At 47.4% G+C, this 20459-nt stretch overlaps 1 protein-coding gene across 4 annotated transcripts in view; it reads right to left on the reverse strand.

Moving 5' to 3' along the window:
- Positions 1 to 20459, reverse strand: part of PRKCZ (protein kinase C zeta) — a 604208-nt gene that overhangs the window by 71475 nt on the left and 512274 nt on the right. For all 4 annotated transcript variants that reach the window (XM_069240998.1, XM_069241001.1, XM_069241000.1 and 1 more), the window contains one exon: positions 13632 to 13711. In XM_069240998.1, the coding sequence (XP_069097099.1) occupies positions 13632 to 13711 (80 nt within the window). The remainder of the gene's footprint in view (positions 1 to 13631; positions 13712 to 20459) is intronic.

Here is a 20459-nt window from a genome sequence, read left to right on the forward strand (position 1 = left end):
TAATCTTTGATAGCAGTGAAGTATATTTGGTGTTTCTTTCTAATTCTAGTGGACAGCTATTGTCATGTTAGACGTTTCTGCAGAGTATCTCAAGATTAACTTATCACATCTCACTATTCCTGTTTTGATCTCGGAGGGAGTAGAGTATGGAGCACAACCGGTTCTGCAACTCCGTTTTATATTACAATGGGAAGACATCCTGTTTCTTTCTGGGGGTAGTGAAAGGGAAGCTGCTGGCTTTAAATAGCTCTCTCGGCCACCGTTGTGGTCCTAATGACCGTGTGTCTCGGTTAACTATGTACACACTACATTTCTAACTCAGGAACATTATGTATTCTTCATCAAAGCAGTTGTTATGAAGGCCTTTATAATTTGTTCTATGATGATTAGACCTATGGTCAAAGGGGGGGTGAAGCAAGAGTGCCGGCACGCTAGATGGCAGCACATCGTTGAGTCTCCTGCGACCTGGGGTTGAAACCCACCACAATCAGTAGCATTTTGCTCTCACGCACTGATCAACTATCCGCTACCTGTCGGAGTCCTGCTACCAAGGGTGATGAATCAGCTCTCGGATAGTGGCCGGAAGCCTTGTGTGCCAAGCAGCAGCGTGGATCTCGTTTAAGGCCTAAGATGGCGGCAGCACGGTGCCCGTACACTGTCGCTGCTTGGGGGAAATGCGCAGAGAAAACAGAGGTAGGTAGACCCGCTGCCTAGTGACCCTGTCCAGGGCCCTCACTGAGATTTGCTGGGCATGCAGTGGGCAAACCGAGGGCTGCGCAGTGGAGAAAGCGGAGAGCGGATGCAGTGGCGGTGCCGGGGCCAAATCTCGGCAGCTGTGGGGGCGGTGCTGGCTTGGGTGTGTGCGGCTCGCCTCTGGGCCAAACCAGGGACCATTTCGTCACTAAGCGGTGAGTGCGGCGGCGGACCTAATCACTGGCAGCGAGGAGCAGGTGCTCGAGCTACAGGAGAGGGGCGCGGTGTATTAGGCACTGATACCTGTGCGCCCGATGACCCATTGACTACCAAGCTGGTTACTGGACATAATCGCTCATATTGGGCCTCTCTAGCAGAACTATACGGGTGCAATGTCCATGCACAAACATACGGAGTATGGGGTAAAGGGGGTTCCATTGATTTTTGAATACTCAACGTGCCTGCTCTGCTGACAGCCACCTAGGGCGTAGTTACATACTCCCCTGAGACTTGCAACACAGCATCAGCTGTCGTACCCACGTGCACCTCAGCTGCTCGTGCCCAGCTGCTTCCTTACCTGTGGAAAAAAGGCTCGACCGCGCTGATACAACACACATGGGGCAGTGAAGAGACAAGTAAAATATAATACTGTCGACTGATATTGCAAAAGAACCTTTGGCGTGATATAGTGAAGTTGCTCTCAGGTCTCCAACGCGGAGGATAGAATCACCCTGGTCAGTTTCGCCACTTCCCTACTGTATCTACTTTGGCTGACCTTCCTTGCAACATAGGTGGACTGCTGGATGAGTAAAGATTGTACTTTGCAATATCAGGATATCCGCGCTGCAGTGTGCTGCAGATATGGGCAAAGCTGAGGGCAAGCAAACTAAACTGCAATTTGACCAGCAGTGACTGGCGAGGTTGGCAAGTGCCACCGCTGGAGCTTCTGAGGTAGAGGAGCGGTCTCCAGGCAGTTCCCATGAAGACCTAGACATGAAAACATTGCTAGTTGCTAGGAAATGGAGTTTATAGTTGATTGAAACTAAAATGGACACCATGTGTACCACATTGAATACGATGGCACACAAACTGGAGAAACATGATGGACGGTTGCAGGAAGCGGAGCAACAGCTTTCTCAAGTCGAAGATATTTTGCGGCCTCCTGCACAAAACAGCTTTTGAACATGGAAAAATATTAAAACTCATAGGGGCCAAGAAGGAAGACTTAGATGCACGCTCAGGGCACAACAATTTGCATATCGTAACAGTACCAGAATCAACAAGCACGTAGAAAAACTCCTGCTTACGCTTTTTGGCGCTAATTCCTTCTCCAGGGTTTGTATGGTTGGAAGAGCCCACAGATCCCTCATGTCTCAACCACCCTTGGGCGCCCCTGCATTCCCAATTATCTCCTGGCTCTTAAATTACAAGGATTGTGATTCAGCAGTCCGGTTGGCCAGGGAGCAACAACCATTGAATGTTGATGGTAACGCTGTGTCTATATACATCGATTTCACCCCAGTGGTACAGGAGGGTTGGAGAAAGTTTGTGTCAGTAAAGCAGAAGCTCTGTCAAGGCAAAACTTCCATATGCAATTTTGTATCCAGCCTGACTGCAAATTACCTACCAGGGGAAGGACCAGGTGTGTGCCCCAATAAGCCCAGGATTTTCTGTGTAAAATTGATGCTGGTTTGCAGAAAAAGGACACTAAAAGAATGCGATTTAGATCAATGTGGCCCACATCAGATATAGACAGACATCTTGGGCCTCTGAGCTAGGTGGTGGACTCTTGGCCCTTGCACCCCTCCAGTCTCAAAGGCTACATTTCAATTGGATGGCGACACAGACTTCTCAACCTCTAGGAAAATGCTAATGATATTGTTCTATCCGCAGGCACCCTTGCGCAGACAAGGGTGAACATGCCTGGCACTTGGAAAGACCCTCACAGGTTAACGCTAGTGCGTGGAGTTTATTAATAACTACAAGATTATTGGAGCAATTAACGGTTATCAGGTTTTGTCACTTTAACCATGATTTGCACAGGTATCAACAGGGAGCACTGCTCTTGTTCAACTATTGTCCCAGCTACCACACTGCACAAAACCCTCTCCGTGTCCTACCAGGGGTGCCTAACATGCAGTACCTACCCCAGTGAGCCATTGAGATGCCAGACGTAGAATGTAAGAGGGCTGGAGGATCCACATAAGCGTAGATATATTTTAGCCTTCCTGGATAGATACAACATTCAAGTCGCCCTCCTGCAGGAGACCGGCTTCTCGTCTTCTGCGGTGGCAGCTTTTGCAACAAGATGGGCCGCATGTACGCAGTACTTTATCTATTCCTCATATACTTGCTGAACCATCATAGTAATCTGCAAGAGAGTATCCTTCTCACTCCAAGGGTCCCTAAATGATGAGCAAGGGTGATATACTATAGTTTGGGGCAGACTGAAATTGTATGCTGCTGTTAAAGGTAATTGTTATGGACCTAACGTTGATGACCACGTGTTCTTTGATAGGATATGATGGCTTATTGCAGACATTGGACCATCCCTCGTACTTTGGGGTGGGACTTTAACTGGGTGTTAATGGCCACAGAGGACAGATCCAATTCGGCCATTTCTGCACACAGTGTAGCTGCCAAACACGTCACAGATATAATGGATGAAAACTCCTTAATGAATGTGTAGAGACTGGTCAATCCTGAAGCCCAGGAGGGTACATTCTACTCGGATGTTCATAATAGCTGGTCTCCAATGGACTACTGGCTTATTTGCAGAAAAATCGATCCCTGGATACAAGAACCCCGGCATCTTGCGAGAACATATTCTGATCACTCACCTGTTCTTCTAGTGCTGAATTTATCTAACAATACCGACAACAAAAACGCTTGGAGATTGAATGCTGAAATTCTCCTTGACGATCATTCGGGGAGGAACTAAGACAGAAAACTGTACATTTTCTGAGCAGAAACAGTCATTCTGTCCCGTCTACTGGTACAGCATGGAAAGCCTTCAAGGTTATCATTAGAGGAGTTTGTATTTTGAAGGGCTGCGGAGTGCTGAGTGCCCTTCGAACTGACCTCTAAAAATTAGAACTGCTTGAGTCTCTCTTGGGAACCCCCACTAACCCAGAGACTGTGAGACCCTATCAGAATATAAGGGAGTAGCGGAGAGAGAGAGTCTAAATAGAGGCAAACACTCCACAGCCTGTGCCTATGGGGAAGGAGAAAGGCCAGGCCGCGAGTTGGCTACTATGACTCGTTGACCATCGGCAACGAGTGATATTCTTGAAATTACGTCACCGGAGGGATATATCAATAGCCAAACCTCAGGTATACAGCAAATCTTCACATGCTTCTATACAAGCCTTTATGGCTGACGTAGGGTTGTGCAGGCTGATTTCACCAAGTGGTTAAATGAGGTAGTGCTGGGCTGGATCAGTGATACGCAGCATGAATTCCTAGCCCCAGATTTAATCGAGGATGAAATAAGGGAAGCGATTATGCAGTTGCAGTCTGGAAAGACCCTGGAACCAGATGGCCTCCCGGCAAACTTTTACAAGGTGTATACTGACTTACTGATACCCACACTAATCAAAGTATATCGGTAATCTAAAGAGGCAGACGTGCTACCACCCACTATGTGGGAGGTGTTGATTCTCGCCCTCCTAAAACCTGGGAAACACCCCAATGAGTGCGACTTTCATATACAATTATCTCTTATCAATAGTGACGTCAAAATCCTAGCTAAAATGCTTGCAAAATGCCTCCCCTTCTCCCAATTTTGGTACGGCCGGACCAATCTGGGTTTATTCCAGGGCGATTAACTGATGCTGTAGCCATAGTTAGACACCACTAAGGGCTTTTAATTCCCTTGAAAGGAACTTCTGATGGCTGTGATGGTACGTATGAGACTACCTGAAGGGTTCCTGGCTTGGATGGCCCTGTTATATTCACACCCCACCCCCAGAATACAAATACATGCGGACGTTGGGCCCCATGCTCATTTATAGGGGTACTATACAGGGATGTCCGCTGTCACAGCTCCTATTTGCGCTGGCTGTAGAACCTTTGGCTGCCAAATGACAGCAAAAACACAGACTATGTTCCTTGATATCCCTCAAGACACCACTGGTGTCACTTTACATGGATGACATTACGTTATACTTGAGGGAACTGGGGAATAGCATGAACCAAGTGTTATGTGAATTTGTTTATTTAGCGGAGTTATCATGCATACAGATTAATTGGGGGGAAGTCACACATCTTCCCACTGACACCACAAGTGCAGCCCTTTACACCGACCATCCGCTGCAGTGGTGCTCTATGGAATTCAAATACCTAGGGGTTAAGATTCCTTTAAATAAACAGGAAACGCTGAGAGTGAACTATGGTAGTACCATCTCAGCGATTATTGATAGTTCCACCAGATGGCTATCTCTGCGTTTGTTCTTGGCTGGCCGTATAGGCTGAATGAAGATGATTATACACCTTAAACTCTATTTTTCCCTAAATATACCTTATCGTCCCACATGTGCCTTCTTTCATGCACTCCGCACTCAAATGATTAGATTACAAATGGAGGCACCCTCCAGAAATACTGGGGCATCCATTTGTATAGTGTGGAAACTAGGCGGGGACTCACTATACAGTTTAGAGCTTACTACACTCCACATAGGCTGTACAGATAACGGTTACGTGAAGATGACACAGGTGTAACACAGAGGGTGCTGACTTCCTTCATTTAGTATAGGAATGTGGATGTATAAGAGAATATTGGCATGATGTACAAGTTATTTACCTTCGGTAACAAAATATCTAGTAGAGACATATTCTAACTGCAGATTCCTTACCTTAGAATTTACCCTAGGTGTCAGACATTTCTTCGATTTTTTGTCAAGCAAAACGTTTGCACATCGGTAGGTGGCGTGGGTCAACTCTGCGGGCATCATTGGCGTTGTAGTCGCCCTGATGATGCCGGGAGTAGTACATAGATACCGCCTCAGCACAGTGACGTCACTTTCTTTAAACGACTCCACGCCAAAGCGCAGAGCCGCTAAAGAACACTGAGATTGGTGCGCAAGAGCTAAGGACCTGAAGGGGGAATCCCTGTCCCTAGAAATCAGTTTGCAGGCAGGGAGGGTAGGTGGGTCGGTAAGGAATCTGCAACTAGAATATGTCTCTACCAGATATTTCGTTACCGAAGGTAAGTAACTTGTACATCTGATAGAGACTTCTAGTTGCAGATTCCTTACTTTAGAATAGATACCCAAGCAATGCCATCCTCGGAGGTGGGCTGCGAACCAAGATCATACTAGAAAGTCCTGCAGGACCGAACAACCAAAGTAGCCGCCCCAACGGACCGGACTGTCCAAGCTGTAGTGTTTAGCAAACGTGTGCAGAGACGCCCACATAGCTGCCTGGCAGATATCCAGGACAGGAACTCTGTGTACTAACGCAGTGGAAGCAGCAGTCGCTCAGATGGAATGAGTACGCAAGCCCTCAGGGGGTTGCTTCTTAGCCAAAGCAAAGCACATCTGGATGCAAAGAAATACCCATCGACAGATGGTACTTTTTGCACCGCCTTCCCTCTCTTTGCACCCACATACCCGACAAAGAGTTGATCGTCTACCCGGAAATCTTTAGTACGATTAAGATAGAACACCAATGCTCTTTTTGGGTCCAGATGGTGGACACCACTTTCTCAGTGCGCAGACAAGTATGGCGGTTTGGACGAAAGGGCCTGAAGCTCACTCACCCTGGAAGCAGAAGTGATGGCAACAAGAAAGACAGTTCTGTAGGTGAGGAGCTGTAAGGGACAATTGTGCATCAGCTCAAAGGGAGTACCCATTAAATAACTAAGGACAAGATTAAGGTCCCACTGAGGAATGATAAATGGAGTGGAAGGAAACAAATGGCTGAGACCTTTCAGTAATCTACTCACAATAGAAGATTTAAAGAGTGAGGGCTGATCAGGTAACCTAAAAAAGGCCAAAATGGCAGCTAAATACCCTTTAAGGGTGCCCAAAGCAGAGCCCTGCTGGGCCAAAGAAAGAATGAACAAAGGAACCTCAGATAGAGGAGCAGAGAGGAGATCAACAGATTTGTTGGTGCACCATGCCACATATTTATTTCAACGACAGGAGTCTACCATTTTGGTGGAGGGACGCCTGGCTGCCAAGATAACATCACAGACCTCGGGTGGAAGTTCAAAAGTCGTCAACTGGCGCCACTCAATCTCCACACATGAAGGTGGAGATTGGACAGGTTTGGGTGGAGAACTGTCCCCTGCTGCTGCGACAGAAGATCCGCCCGGAGAGGCAGCCTGAGTGGAGGATCAATGGCCATACTCAATAGCTCTGGATACCATACGCTTCGTGCACAGTCCAGAGCCACCAAGAAGACTTGGGCCCGGTCGTTCCTGATCTTCTTGAGAACTCTGGGCAGAAGTGCTATAGGCGTAGACGAGGCCGGAGTTCCACTTGAGATGAAAAGCGTCTCCGAGCGAGTGCCGCCTTAGAAACTCCAACACGCAATACAGGTGACATTGCCTATTCCCTGCGGAGGCGAATAGATCTAACCAAGGCTCTCCCCGCTGCTGAAGGAGACCTTGCGCCACCTCCAGATGGAGATGACATTCATGATCGGCTGTGCATTGACGGCTGAGTTTGTCCGCTCTGGGGTTCAGAGAACTCGCCAAATATTGAACCACCAGGGTAATTCCTTGATGTTCCAGCCATGTCCAGAGACGTAGTGCCTCCTGACAATGGGTCCAGGACGCTACATTGCCCTGTTTGTTGCAGTACCACATGACTGTAGTATTGTCCGTGAACACCTGCACTACCTTCCCTTTGAGAGAGGGAAGAAATGCTTTCAACGCAAGCCTGATGGGCCAGAGCTCCAGAAGATTGACATGGATCCCAGACTCCACCAGAGACCAGAGGCCTCTGATCTCTGCCTCTCCCATGTGGCCACCCTAACCCAGAAGCGACGCATCTGTCACTATAGATAGATCTGGCTGGGGAAGGGAGAGGGATCTGCCATGGACCCAATGCGGAACAGGACTTTTGCAGTCCCCTCCGAGATCTGGACCATGTCGGAGAGATTCCGCTGATACAGCGCCCATCGGAACTTCAAGTCCCACTGCTGAGCCCACAGATGCCATCTGGCATGTGTCACTAGCAGGATGCAGGAAGCCATGATGCCCAGAAGCCTCAGAGTCAGTCTCACCGAAACCCGAAACAGAGGCTGAAAGATCCGAATGAAGTCTGAATATCTTGGACTCGCATTTCGGGAGGATAAGCCTGAAACTGCACTGTGTCCAGAACAGCTCAGATGAGAGGAAGTCAGATGTGACTTCGGCACGTTTAGAGGGAACCCCACCGTGTGCAGGAGGCTCGCTGAAGGTGGGAGACGAGTTTCTGGGGTGAGTCCGCCTTCAACACCCAGTCATCAAGGTAGAGGAAGACTGAGACCCCTAACCTGCGCAGATGAGCTGCAACCACCGACATCACTTTCGTGAACACTCAAGGGGCGCTGGTAAGGCCGACGGGGAGCACAGTAAACTGATAGTGCTCGTGACCTACCACGAATTGTAGGTAACATCTGTGGGCAGGGAGGATGGGGATGTGGAAATAGGCGTCCTGCAAGTCCAACGCTACCATCCAGTCTCCTGGGTCTAAGGCAGACAGGACCTGAGCCAGGGCGAGCATTTTGAATTTCTCCTTCTTGAAGAAGTAGTTGAGGTCCCGAAGGTTTAGGATAGGACGTAAGCCCTTGTCCTTTTTCGGCATAATAACAACCACAACCTACTTCTAGCACAGGGACCTTCTCTCCAGCTCCCTTGGCCAAGAGAGCCATGACTTCCTGGCGAAGAAGTGGCAAATGATCCTCGGGAGTTGGCTGAGTGATGGAGGCATGGCCGGTGGGGCAGGTTTGAAAGGAAAGGAGTAGCCCTTTCGAACGATCTGCAAAACCCACCTGTCTGTAGTGATGGATTCCCAGTGGGGCAGGTGATGGCAAAACCTGCCACTAACTGAATGGGAGTGAGGGGACGGACTAGGGGGGTTTGGAGGCTGCAACGGGGACAGAGGTGGACTGGGCAGACCTCTGGTTCCCTGTCCCACGTCCACATGGGATACCGAGTCCCCGTTCACGCAGCAGCTGAACAGCATGGGTGGCACAGTGGCTGTGCGGGGGACGCGACAGGAAGCCCCTTCCGTTGCCACAAAAAGGGGCATAAAGTGTATCGCTGCGGGTGAGGGGCAGCGGAAAGAACAAGGGAACAAGCCGTAGCTTGGGAATCCTTGAATTTCTCCACAGCCGAGTCTGCTTTGTCTCCAAAGAGACAGGAGCCATCAAAGGGCTCCTCCGAAAAACCAGTTGTATCCACCCAGGTGTGGCATCTCAAGGCCACTATCATAGCAACCAATCTGCCCAGAGAGTCGGCCGTGTCCAGCTCACAGCGTATCGTGAACTTCGCTGCATCTCTCCCATCGTTGACAGCTTGGGAGACGATAGTACAGTCCTCCTCCGGTATCTGCGGCAGGACTTGCCCAACTGTATCCCACAGAGAGTAGGTATAGCAGCCCAAAATGCATGCGGTATTCACAGACCGCAGCGTGAGGCTGGAGGAAGAAAACAATTTCTTCCCAAATTGTTCCATCCTTTTTGATTCCCTATCCGGTGGTGCGGAAGGGAATGCGCCTGAGGAAGAGGAAGCCTGGATGACAAGACTCTCAGGTGTGGGGTGTTGGGTCAGGAATTTAGGGCTGTTTGCAGCGGGCCAATGGCGGCGTGCGATAGTCCTATTCACAGGAGCCCCTGTGTTGGGTTTGGACCAAGTACCCAAAAGGACATAGGTGAGGGCTTCATTGAAAGGTAAAAGGGGCCCAGATGTGGAAGCCCCTGGCTGAAGCACCTCTGTCAGGAGGTTGGACCTGACATCTACAGTAGGTACCTCAAGGCCAAGAACCTCGGCCACCCTACTGACCACCATAGCATAAGTCGCTCACTATGCCGTAGCCACGGTAGGAGGAGACAACATTCTAGCATCTGGGGAAGTGTCCAATCCACTGGCCTCGCCATACCTGTGCCCAGTCCAAAGATGGGTCATGCTGGTATTCATAAGGGTCCAAGGACCCCTCTAATCCTTCTCTGAAATTTGTACTCATAGGAAAAAGGGTCCAAATCCGACCTGGGGTGAGTAGGCCCCATTGAAGACAAAGGCAGCGTCGGCTGATGCCACTGAGTCCTAGTCGTCGAGGATAAGGATCGGGTCAACATCGATAGTGGGCACTACCGACGTCGGGAGCATCAACAATCGACCCGGTGCCAGGGAAGGTCTCAGTGGTGCGACTGGTGCAGATCCGTGAGGGGATCCGGAGGAGACCTTGGTGGCCAGAGACAAAGCTGCTGGAGCGGAACCTGAAGGCCCCTCAACCTAACCCCTTGGGCCCGAAAGCGCCTTTTCGGGGTCGATCCGCCCAAAGATGAGGCGCATGGACTCGTAGAATTTCTTAAGCTGAGCGGGGGTCGATCCGGCTCCCGGAAACTCTGGGAAACGCGGAGCAGACCCAGAAGCAGGCTCCGATGATGGAGGCCTTGAGCATCGACGCTCCTCTCGCATCACGTCAGCCGAGCGACGGGGCGAAGTCAAAGTGCGATGAGACCGCTTCTACAACTTCTTTTTCTTACCTGTACCTTAAGATTTTGAGGAAGACTAGTGGTGGTGGCTCCGTAAACTGTCTTGAGACCTTCTTCTTGAGCGAGACCGGGACCTACGCGGAGTCAAGTGCCGGGCCGCCATGAGCTTGAGGGAACGCTCTCTCAAGGCCTTCGGGGGCATGGCCCGGCACTCAGAGCACGACTTTGGGTCATGGTCACGCTTCAGACACCACAGACAAACCCGATGCGGATCCGTCACCACCATCATACGGTGACAGTCCTCGCACGGCTTAAACCCAGTCTTCGGGGACATCCTCGACACACCAAAAACTCACTTAAAAATTCGCAAACCGGTTGGAAATCGGTCAAAAAGAGACCAGGGTAGCTCTCTCCGGATCAGCGCGTGGCACGGAAAGAAAAGAACTGACGTCACTGCGCGGAGGCGGTGTCTAATGTACTACTCCCAACGTCATCATGGCAACTACGGCGCCAACGACCCCTGCAGAGTCTACAGACGCCACCTACCGACGTGCAAGGGTACTGCTTGAAGAAAAATCTCCAGATCCAGTCTGACGTCTGGGGGAAATTCTTAGGTAAGGAATCTGCAACTAGAAGTCTCTATCAGATATAGAAAAAGCACTGAGGGAAATGCTGGCCCCGAATTTTAAACTCACTCCCCTACTGGCCTTGCTAGGTTATTCACAACAGATGGAGCCTTGTTCTACAAAGTTTGTAGCCTTGGCACTATTATTGGCGAAACAGAGAACTGCCTGCTGATGGGGGAGGGGACGGGCTCCTAAATGTAAAGGGTGGTTGACTGATCTTATATACTGCAACAAACCAACTGATACTCTATGCAGAAACCCTGCAGCTAAACTCCCTTCCTGGGGACATATGCGCAGCTACCTGCTCTCTCATTCAGATGCCCTCTTGTTCAAATGACCAGCTAATCATTTACTTGTACGGAGACTATGATGCAGCTCATAAGGTGGAATGGCTTCTGACAAGTTTAATAGGCCAAATGAGCTCTTAGCTGCATGGGGATATTGATAACAATCATGATCTAAAGGCTGACCACCCTTTGACTGATTGCTGATTGCCAATGCTGATGTGTCAGTGGTATCGAAATTAACAGGTACATTGTGTAAGATTGCTCTGGGGGAGTATGTGTGACACGACATGGTTGGGTTAATATGGTTTCATTTGTGACATGCTATTTCAAATCAGAAGTCTCCCTGTGACTGCTTATTATGGAAACTGTTATCACGTAACATGTAACCATAAAAGATGAGCACCACAGGAACTATGGTGAACTAGACAAAGGTGGATGGGAAAGGGCTTTGAAAAGAAGGTATCAGTGTAGCAGCACAGAACTGCCCAGATCCTGAGAGAAGTGCAGGTGTCTAATACAGTGATGCCAGGGCAATTAACAGAGGGAGAAGCCTGACCCACTGTTTAAATTTTGTTCCGGGGTATGTGCCATGGGTTTCAGTTCAGCACATTTGAACTTTTGGCAGTTGGATTCCTCACCACCTGATTCTGTTGTTGCTTAATATTCAGATCTCCAAAGCATTTGTGACTTTTCAGTGAACATTCTGAGCTAACAGAGGCATATTTTAATTTTTGAAGGTGACACCACGTCTTCAAAAAGCTAGTAGCCTACATGGCTATTTCTGCTCGAAGCAGATTAGTTCCTTACTTCATAAGGATTCATTGATATAAATTATTTCCAAAATCTCCATTAGCCTTTTAATAAGACAATTTTCATCTGCGCTGACCCAGACATATTGCAGGTGGTTAGATTTATGGCATCTGCTCCAAAACATATCCCTCAAAAATAGGGAGAAGTCTTTCTGCAGGTATTGAGCCTCACCACAAGTGTATGCTATTTATTCAGTGGTGGACTTCTTTCACTAAGTGTGTTTCTGTGCAAAGGTCTTTAAGTGAGTAGGAATTCACCCTAGAGATTTGCTAAGTAGACGTGATAGAAAAAAATCCAAATGGCCTCTGGCCAGTTCACCTCGGACTGGCTGTAAGTGTTTCCAGCCTGGCACTGGAGTATTAAAGAAAGAAAGCACAAATCAATTTAAAAATAATCAATGCTGGAAAATCTCAGCGAACTTACTCAACTTCAATATGTTAACAAGATCGAATAAACCTTCAAGTCAATACTTCGAATCATCTATAGTATGCCACGTGGGATAGCTGCCTCCCCACCTCTGTAAAGGGAGACCAATGAATCCTAACCTGTTTTGTATCGTAGATCTAAGTTCACTTAATGCATAAATATGTAAGATACCCTTGCACTGTACATAACTGTTTGAAATAATAAGAAATGTAGAGTTTTGGACACACACACAGCCCACATTCCAGTAAGGCGGACCCATAAAATTCCCACATTCCTGGGTGCGATACAGATGTATTTAATCAGAAATCTGTCTGCCAAGGCTAGTGATGCTTTGTTGAGATCCAAAACCTTCCCTTTCACCAGGGAAAGCATTTTTGTTCTGTTAGGAGTGTTTGAATTAGGGACATAAGAGGGAAGGAAGGCTTGTATACTGTACAATATCTGCCTGGCACAGGAATGAAAAATGTGGATCGTGCTTGACTTGAACATTCCAAGCATGTTAATCACCTTGAGGATAAGCGAAAGATGGGAAGAAGTAAAGATATGCACTCCCAACAATTCACTGAAAAAGCATTTTCTAGATGGATTTTGTCTGGTTGTATGCGTGGCTTGGCATTTCAGCAGTCAGAAGGCCCCAAAGCCCAACACTGTCATGAGTGCTTGATGTAATTCCTGTTTTCACAACACTGAACCCTTTAGGTGCAGAGCATTTGCTGGCGTGTTTCTTCTTCTAGACGCTCTCCTTAAAGAGCCATCATATTTGACATAATCCAGTATTACATTTAGCGTGCTTCTTTTAAGAAATTGCAGAAATTCATCCCACATTGTTTCATGCGAAAAACATTTTTATTTCTTTATATTTGTAGCTTTCTAGGGTGCAAACAAGGCCCTAAATGGGGTTCCCTTGGAGTTACATCAATTTTACTGAAACAGTCTATGCTGAAAGAGCTCACATCTTGAAGCATATATTACAAATGTAACGGGGAATTTCTGTCATCCCCTCAAATACAAAAAGTTGGAGATTAGCATGAAATCAGCTATCTATACAAAGCACTGAATAAATACACTTTTTAGAGCCTCCTTTTATTTTCTCCCTGGCTAAGTGAAAGCATATAGTATAAAAACACAATCCAGTAGGACTCACCTTATTTAAAAATCCTTTTAAGACGTTTGAGGCCTTAACGGAGAGGAACCTTGGAATTCGGATTGGCTTCTCCAGAATGACTGTTGAAAATTAAAAAAATAATATGGTAGTACAAAATCTGTTTGTGTCCACCCAACATTCTTTACCAGCAAATTGAATTTGTAACCCCCATTCTGCAATCCATTACATGAAAGAAGCAAGCCAGTATGTTTCACAAAACATAAAATAGATTTTTGTACTAAATGAACATAAATGAGTGGACGGTGAAGTTTTTAACCTTGCCCTCAAAGTTGGGCCAAGAACGAAACTTTGCACTTCAAGCATGATCTAACTTCTGTGGAGTTTCACCACTTCTCCCAACTTCGCTTCCATAAGAAGTTTCACTCCAAAAACAAAGTTTGTTCAAAAAATGTCGTCTAGTGCATTATTTTTTTTAAATGTTATTGGTTTTCTCACACTTAGATAAAACACTGTCCAAAAGATTAACTCAACGCTATTCCTTCACCCGTGGATGCCACACAACCCCCCCCTCTGTCGAATTGCATTTACTCAATATCTTTAGCGCCTTTTTTTTTACTCGAAATCTGGATTTCTACTTCAGGTGTCCCTGACCGACGCTGTCTGTCAAGAGCTGAGGTGCAATAATATTCAAGGTGCTAGATATCCCCCTATAGTAGCCCAGTCACTACAGATTTGTATGCACTTTTTTGGGCTGCTACTAGTTTTGTAGACCAGTTTCTCTAGGCCCAGGCATTTATATAATCCTGCCATCCATTATGCCCGGGATGGGGCCTTTCAATGTCTGGCTTTGTTCCCTTTTTCTACCACGAGACCCAGCCACAGTAGAGTTATTTTATAGCTGTTGCTTTCTTGCTCATTCGTAACATGTAGGAGAATGAGTCTGGGGTCACAGTGCAGAGACCACCCCCTGGACGTTCCCAAAACAAGTCATGATGCCTATCCAAAACTGGACTAAGACCAGGAAGTCCCATGTTGTATGTAGGAGGTCCCCATGTTGTATGTAGGAGGTCCCCATGGTGTGTGTAACAGCGTAGCATTAGTAGAGAGGTAATCCCTTCCATATGCCTTAGCCTGTCGCGGTGAAGTAGATCCTGTTTGGATATTTAAATTGTCTGTACTGGACGGTGACAGCCGAGTCTCTTGGTAAGATTAGTGCTTCTAGCCTGTTATCGTCGACCATCACTCCCAAGTCCCTTACCCACACTTCCCAAAATGTGTGAAATATATCTGGGTATGGATGACCAATGCGTTATTTAGGAATCATAATTTGTGCCTAACAGGTAGGATTAGATGTACTTGAGCTTCCAGAGGGCTGAGTTCTGGCAGCTCTGTCAGGTCTGAAGCATAGGGCACAAGTGCATGTCCAATCTGAAGGAAGCAACAGATCTGGGTTTAATGGAGCCCATTTCCCTCATGTAGGTCTGCAAAGGATCTGATTGTATTCCCCATCATCATGTTCACCATAGTGGAGATACCAATGAGGTCTAACCTGTCAAAACCCTCCAATGCAGTCACCTGTGGGAGCCAGCACCCACCGGTGTTTCTCGCATAAGATGTCTGGCCCAAATCAACACTCAAAAAGTATCACACCACACATGGGATACTACATTGTTGTCGGCGTTGGAAGCGAAGAGGAGTTTGGAACTCCATATAGGCCATGTGCGATTGTGGTTCCCTGCATTTACCAGGGCTCTGAAACATGTGCACCCCCAAACCACCACTTTTTGAATACCACCAGATGTGATGCTCCAAGACAGGAGAGAATATTAGGAGTAGCCCAGCCACCGTCAAAGGTGGACTTGAAACATTTGGCGAGCACTATGCTGGGTGGCCATTTGTTCCAGAGGAAGAAAAGCAACTCCGCTTTGAGACTGGTAAAGAAGGACCCAGATATGGGGTAAGGGAAGTTTTGGAGTTATTACAGTAGGCAGGGGAGACTGACCATTTTAAAGATTGGCGATCTGCCCATTAGGGAAAGAGGAAGCATAGACGAGAAGTCAAGGTCTTTTTGTAATCTGTTGAGGTGGGGTTGCAGATTCTCATCCCAGGCCATTTTGCTATTCTCTGTAGCACAGATCCTGAGGTACAAGAACCCAGTTTTTCTTATTTTCAGGTCTCTGGCCTCTGATAAATGGCTGCATCTTATTTCCCAGGAGATACCATAAGGATTTCCTCATGAGTGATCTTCAAAGATCTGCAAGATGTGGAGGGTCTATGGGCTATCCATTGCAGGACCACCAGAACATCGCCTGTGTATAGTGCTACCTCATCTGACAGGTTGGGATGCCACTCAAACCCCTGGACCAGAGCATTCATTCTTAGCCATTCCACTACGAGTTTGATAGCAATTCTTAGCCATTCCACTACGAGTTTGATAGCAAGTGCAAAAAGCAGAGGTGACAAGGGACATCCCTGTAGCTTGCTGTGTCTCCTGGAAACACAGTGGACACCAAGCCTCTGATGTGGGCCATAGGATCACCATAGAGCAGTTTAACGAACCCCTATGTACCGAGGACAATAGTTAATTTTAGTAAGGAGTGCAAATAGTACATCCAGTCCACGGAGTCGAAAACCTTATTAAAAATGTACAAGGACTAGCGCCTTTTCTCCTGGCAGTCTGGATACAGCCAGGGCATTCTGTACACACTGGATGTTGTGTCTCGTGGCTTAGCCTGACATGAAGCCACATTGGTCCCAGGGCACCAGAGTGTCCACAACTTACTGCAGTTGGTTATCCAAGGCTTTCACCTATATTTTCAATTCCACATGGAGAAGGGAAAGGGGGGAAAAGAGGAACAATGGGTGGTGGGTAGACTACTACTATGTTTTTAGCATTTTCGTTAATGCTCTCTTTGGCCTGCCATGTGCAGCGGTCCAGCACCTGGACCAGCTAACTGAGTCAAGGGACCTTTATCATCCATCTTGAGCCCTTTAAGCTTTCGGGGTGTTGCCGCTGTTTCTAGCACCATGAGGGAAGTTAAAGTACTTCCGCCACACCCAGTGTGCCAACACAAACTCAGAGACACTATTCCCAAAGAGATATTTTGGAAGGAAAATGTAAGTTCTTCCATTTTGCGTAGAGTATTCTTGTTGTAAAATTTTGCAAATTATATTATTTTATATCCAAACTGCTTGCATTGGAATTGTGCCTTTAGCATTCTTGGTATATCCTAACTTCATTGATAGTAGAATTCTGCATCATTAGAACTATTTGCGAACATTATATACAGTTTAGCTTGTGGCCCTGATTTTCATAATGTATTGTATTGTATATCTGTTCAGATTTTGTGCCTCCTCTGCCAGAAGCTAAAAAACCTATCATTGCCCAGCTCAGTGCTTCTCTTTTGAAGTAGAAAAGTACCTTTTTTTTTTTCACCAAAAGGCACATTAATACACACTACAAAAATGCGTTAAATACTCGAGGCTTGGAATCGAGTGCCATAACACCCCTTCCTCCCTCCACTCTTATCAGCTTGTGGTTCTGGAAATGTAGTGGTGGTGCTGATTATTCGATCATGTGTGTCACTTACCCACTCTCAACAATCAATCACTTGGGGCTAATTAGCCTTTGCAGTTTCTCATCCCTTCTGCTTCTGGTGGCACAGAGCCAAATGGGCCATTAGCAGGCAGGAGGGTTCACGGGTCATGTGCAGGACCAAGATCACGTTACCTGGTGGTCCTGCTCAGGTGGGGCAGCTGAAGGCTTTACACTGAGTGGCAGCACCTAGAGTAGCAGCTTCTGGAAAAGGCCCTCTTCTGGGCTCTACTGGTTTTTCAGCGCACACTGACCCACTAAAGGTTGAATACTTGGTGGTGTTTGGGGTGTGATGACAACAGTCTGATCAGTGACTTAGTTGGCAGGCCTTGTACTTCAGAGCAGAGTAGTGCACTCTGCACTCTTTGGGTTCACTGCAGTACTAACCACTAACTGTGAGTATCCTGGGCTGGTACCACAGGTCCTACATTCTTCCTTTTCAGGGCTGCTGGGACCACACAGTGGTGCCATGGCTCGGTAATATGGGATTGCAGACATGCACTGAGTGCCATGGGGCAAATGTTGTTCCCGGTTTCACTCAGAACAACCATTTGGGCATACTTCCACAACTGCAACACCAGCCGCAACAGAGATGACATAGGACGTGCTTGAGCATGTTTCAGAAGTGCCACGGTTCCTCCGAGGATCTGTAGCGCTGGTCAGCAACTTTGAACTCACCAGTCATGCAGTTTGGGTTCCTCAAGAAGATGCATTCCCGCACTAGGGTTAACTGCTTCAAGCCCCACCAACAGCCAGCTCCACTTGCTGCATTGGCTCATTCCTTTCACCTCGCTGAAGCAGGACTTCTTGGGTTCCTTGGAATCATCAAGGCAGTTCTTCCTCCAGATCATACTCTCCTCTGGGAAGCTGGCAATCTGGCAGACACCAGCCCTGGTTTCTCAGTGGCCCTCCTGGCCCTCTCTCTTTGTTCAGACTAAACTTGGAAGTGGAACAACAAGTGGGTTAATAGCACCTACATTTATACAAAGTTGGCAGATAGGGGATTTGGATTCTGTCTTTGCAGCACTAGTTTAGATTTGTTCCCCTCACAGGGGTTCTGTGCAGGCTGTCTTCCAGCCTCAGCTTTTTTTTAGTTTTGTGACACGGTTTACAGCAGGATCATCTTCCAGTTAAAAGATCCACAACAGAGGCACACAGAGGTGTGGGCTGTCTGCACCTCAGTACTGACAGACACACGTGATAGTGATTAAGAAATGGGACAGAGGGATGTTCCCCTTCTAAAGGGCTCTTCACACCTTGCCAACAGAAACTGCAGCCCCCCTTCTCATCCCTGCCATACACCACATGGCAGCCTAAGGAACACTAATCAGCGGCCCTCTGTATCACAAAGACGCTAATCAAATTTCTAAGGGAAAGCCTGTCTATCTTTCCCCACTTCACTTTCTGGTTTACCCTCCCTCAGTCTAAGGAATTTCAGCAATACACTTCCACTGTCTAGGAAAGCAACCTCGCCTTTATTTTGGGCACATGAATGGAACCCGCAAGTCTGTGTCATTCTGGTTTGCTCAGGCTCTTAAGCAGTCCATAGCAAACTCCACGAACGTACATGCACTACTCCAGATGCATGGGATTTGGCACTAGGCTTCCTGGTTTACCATCAGCAGCAGAAGGTTCCCATTCACGTGACACAGGTAAAAACGACTTGGCAGATTATAATCACTACAAAACATATTATGATGTCACCATGTGCTACACATGTGTACTCCTGACAGAGACTGTAGTGCCACTGCCACAACTGAGGGTCCACTCTAGGTCCAAGACAGATTTAGAATCAGTAGTAAATCAGTGACCGGCCTAGGCGTTCATGTACATGCTAGATTAGACACATCTGAAAACCCGGATATCAGATGAAGTCAGGGTCGCATGGCAGGGGTCTCAACCGTATGCCTTTGGTGGGATATTCCTGCCGCAACAAGCTCGCTCTCATTTAGAGCCCAGTGGCCCTTGTAATTGGCAGTCTGGAAATGTTTGGCCCACACATAAAATATTGGACTATGGTGACAAAACTGGTAAATGAAAGCTACCCTAAAATCAAGGTGAAGAACATCTAGGTAGACTGCAGCATCTATTCTAGAATTGTAATTTAAAAAGGAATCCTTACAGAATAGACATGAAGGAGCACATGTGGGTGGGAAAATAGCCTCATCTCCACTTCTAATGTAAGTTGCTCAAGAACATAAAAACTAATACTAAATCTGATACGAAAATTGAACAGAGAATAATACTTCATGCACGGTGGAAAAAGTTCAACAGACTCGAGCCCTCATTACGCGGGAACCATCATACAGCCAGGTATGACTGTCACCCTATTAGCAGTTTTCTGCTGGGCCAGTGGACGAAAACAGCATTTCCACCTGCTCGCCCAGCGGAAAACTCACCACAACATTGAAGCGGCTCGTAATCGAGCTGGCAGCAATGTTGAGGTGCTTCGGGTACAGCAGCACCCGTCACACATTTCACTGCCGGTAATTCAGGCAGTGAAATGCGCGATGGGGCTGTGCATGGGGGCCCCTGCATTGCCCATGCAAGGTGCATAGGCAGTGCAGGTGCCCCCAGGGGCCCCCGCTGCCCCTATTCCGCCAGCCTTTCCATGGCAGTGTCTACCGCCATGAAAGGGCTGGCAGATGAGGACTCGTAATCCCCAGGGAAGCGCTGCTTGCAGCGCTGCCCTGGCGGATTACAACTGGCGGTCTCGGCGGCATGACTGTGGTGGATCAGCCAGGGTCATAATGGGGCGGTCGGACCGCCCTGTCTGCGGTGGTCCAACCGCCATGGGGAGGGTGGCGGTCTTAAGATCGCCAGCCTCGTAATGAGGGCTTCGGTGTTATAAAGTGTGCCCTCATGTCGAGGTTAGTGATACCAGGGGCTGTTTCCTAAATACCTTACTATAACATAAACTAACATCATTTATTTTCATTGCACAAAACCTCCATTTCATGTTGATGTGTTTCAGCAGCTTTTCTTAGGCCAGGCACTTTCGGGCAAGGACAACAATAGCAAACAATCTGTTAGGGCAAAACAAAAGATACCTCGCTGGGGTCGGAAATGAATCATCAAAATACTCTGTAGTCCTCAAATGGGAATTCAAAATATCGCTATGATACTATACTTGAAGCTATTTTCTTGAATTGGATACTTTATCCTATTTCAGAGGGGGTATATTTATCCTTAATTAAATGAAATGAACAGCCCGTGAATATCCTGGGCCACAAACCCAGACTTTAAGATTCTCAGAGGATGATCTTTGGACT

This window comes from Pleurodeles waltl, chromosome 6, assembly GCF_031143425.1.
Source record: "Pleurodeles waltl isolate 20211129_DDA chromosome 6, aPleWal1.hap1.20221129, whole genome shotgun sequence".
Taxonomy (NCBI): domain Eukaryota; kingdom Metazoa; phylum Chordata; class Amphibia; order Caudata; family Salamandridae; genus Pleurodeles; species Pleurodeles waltl.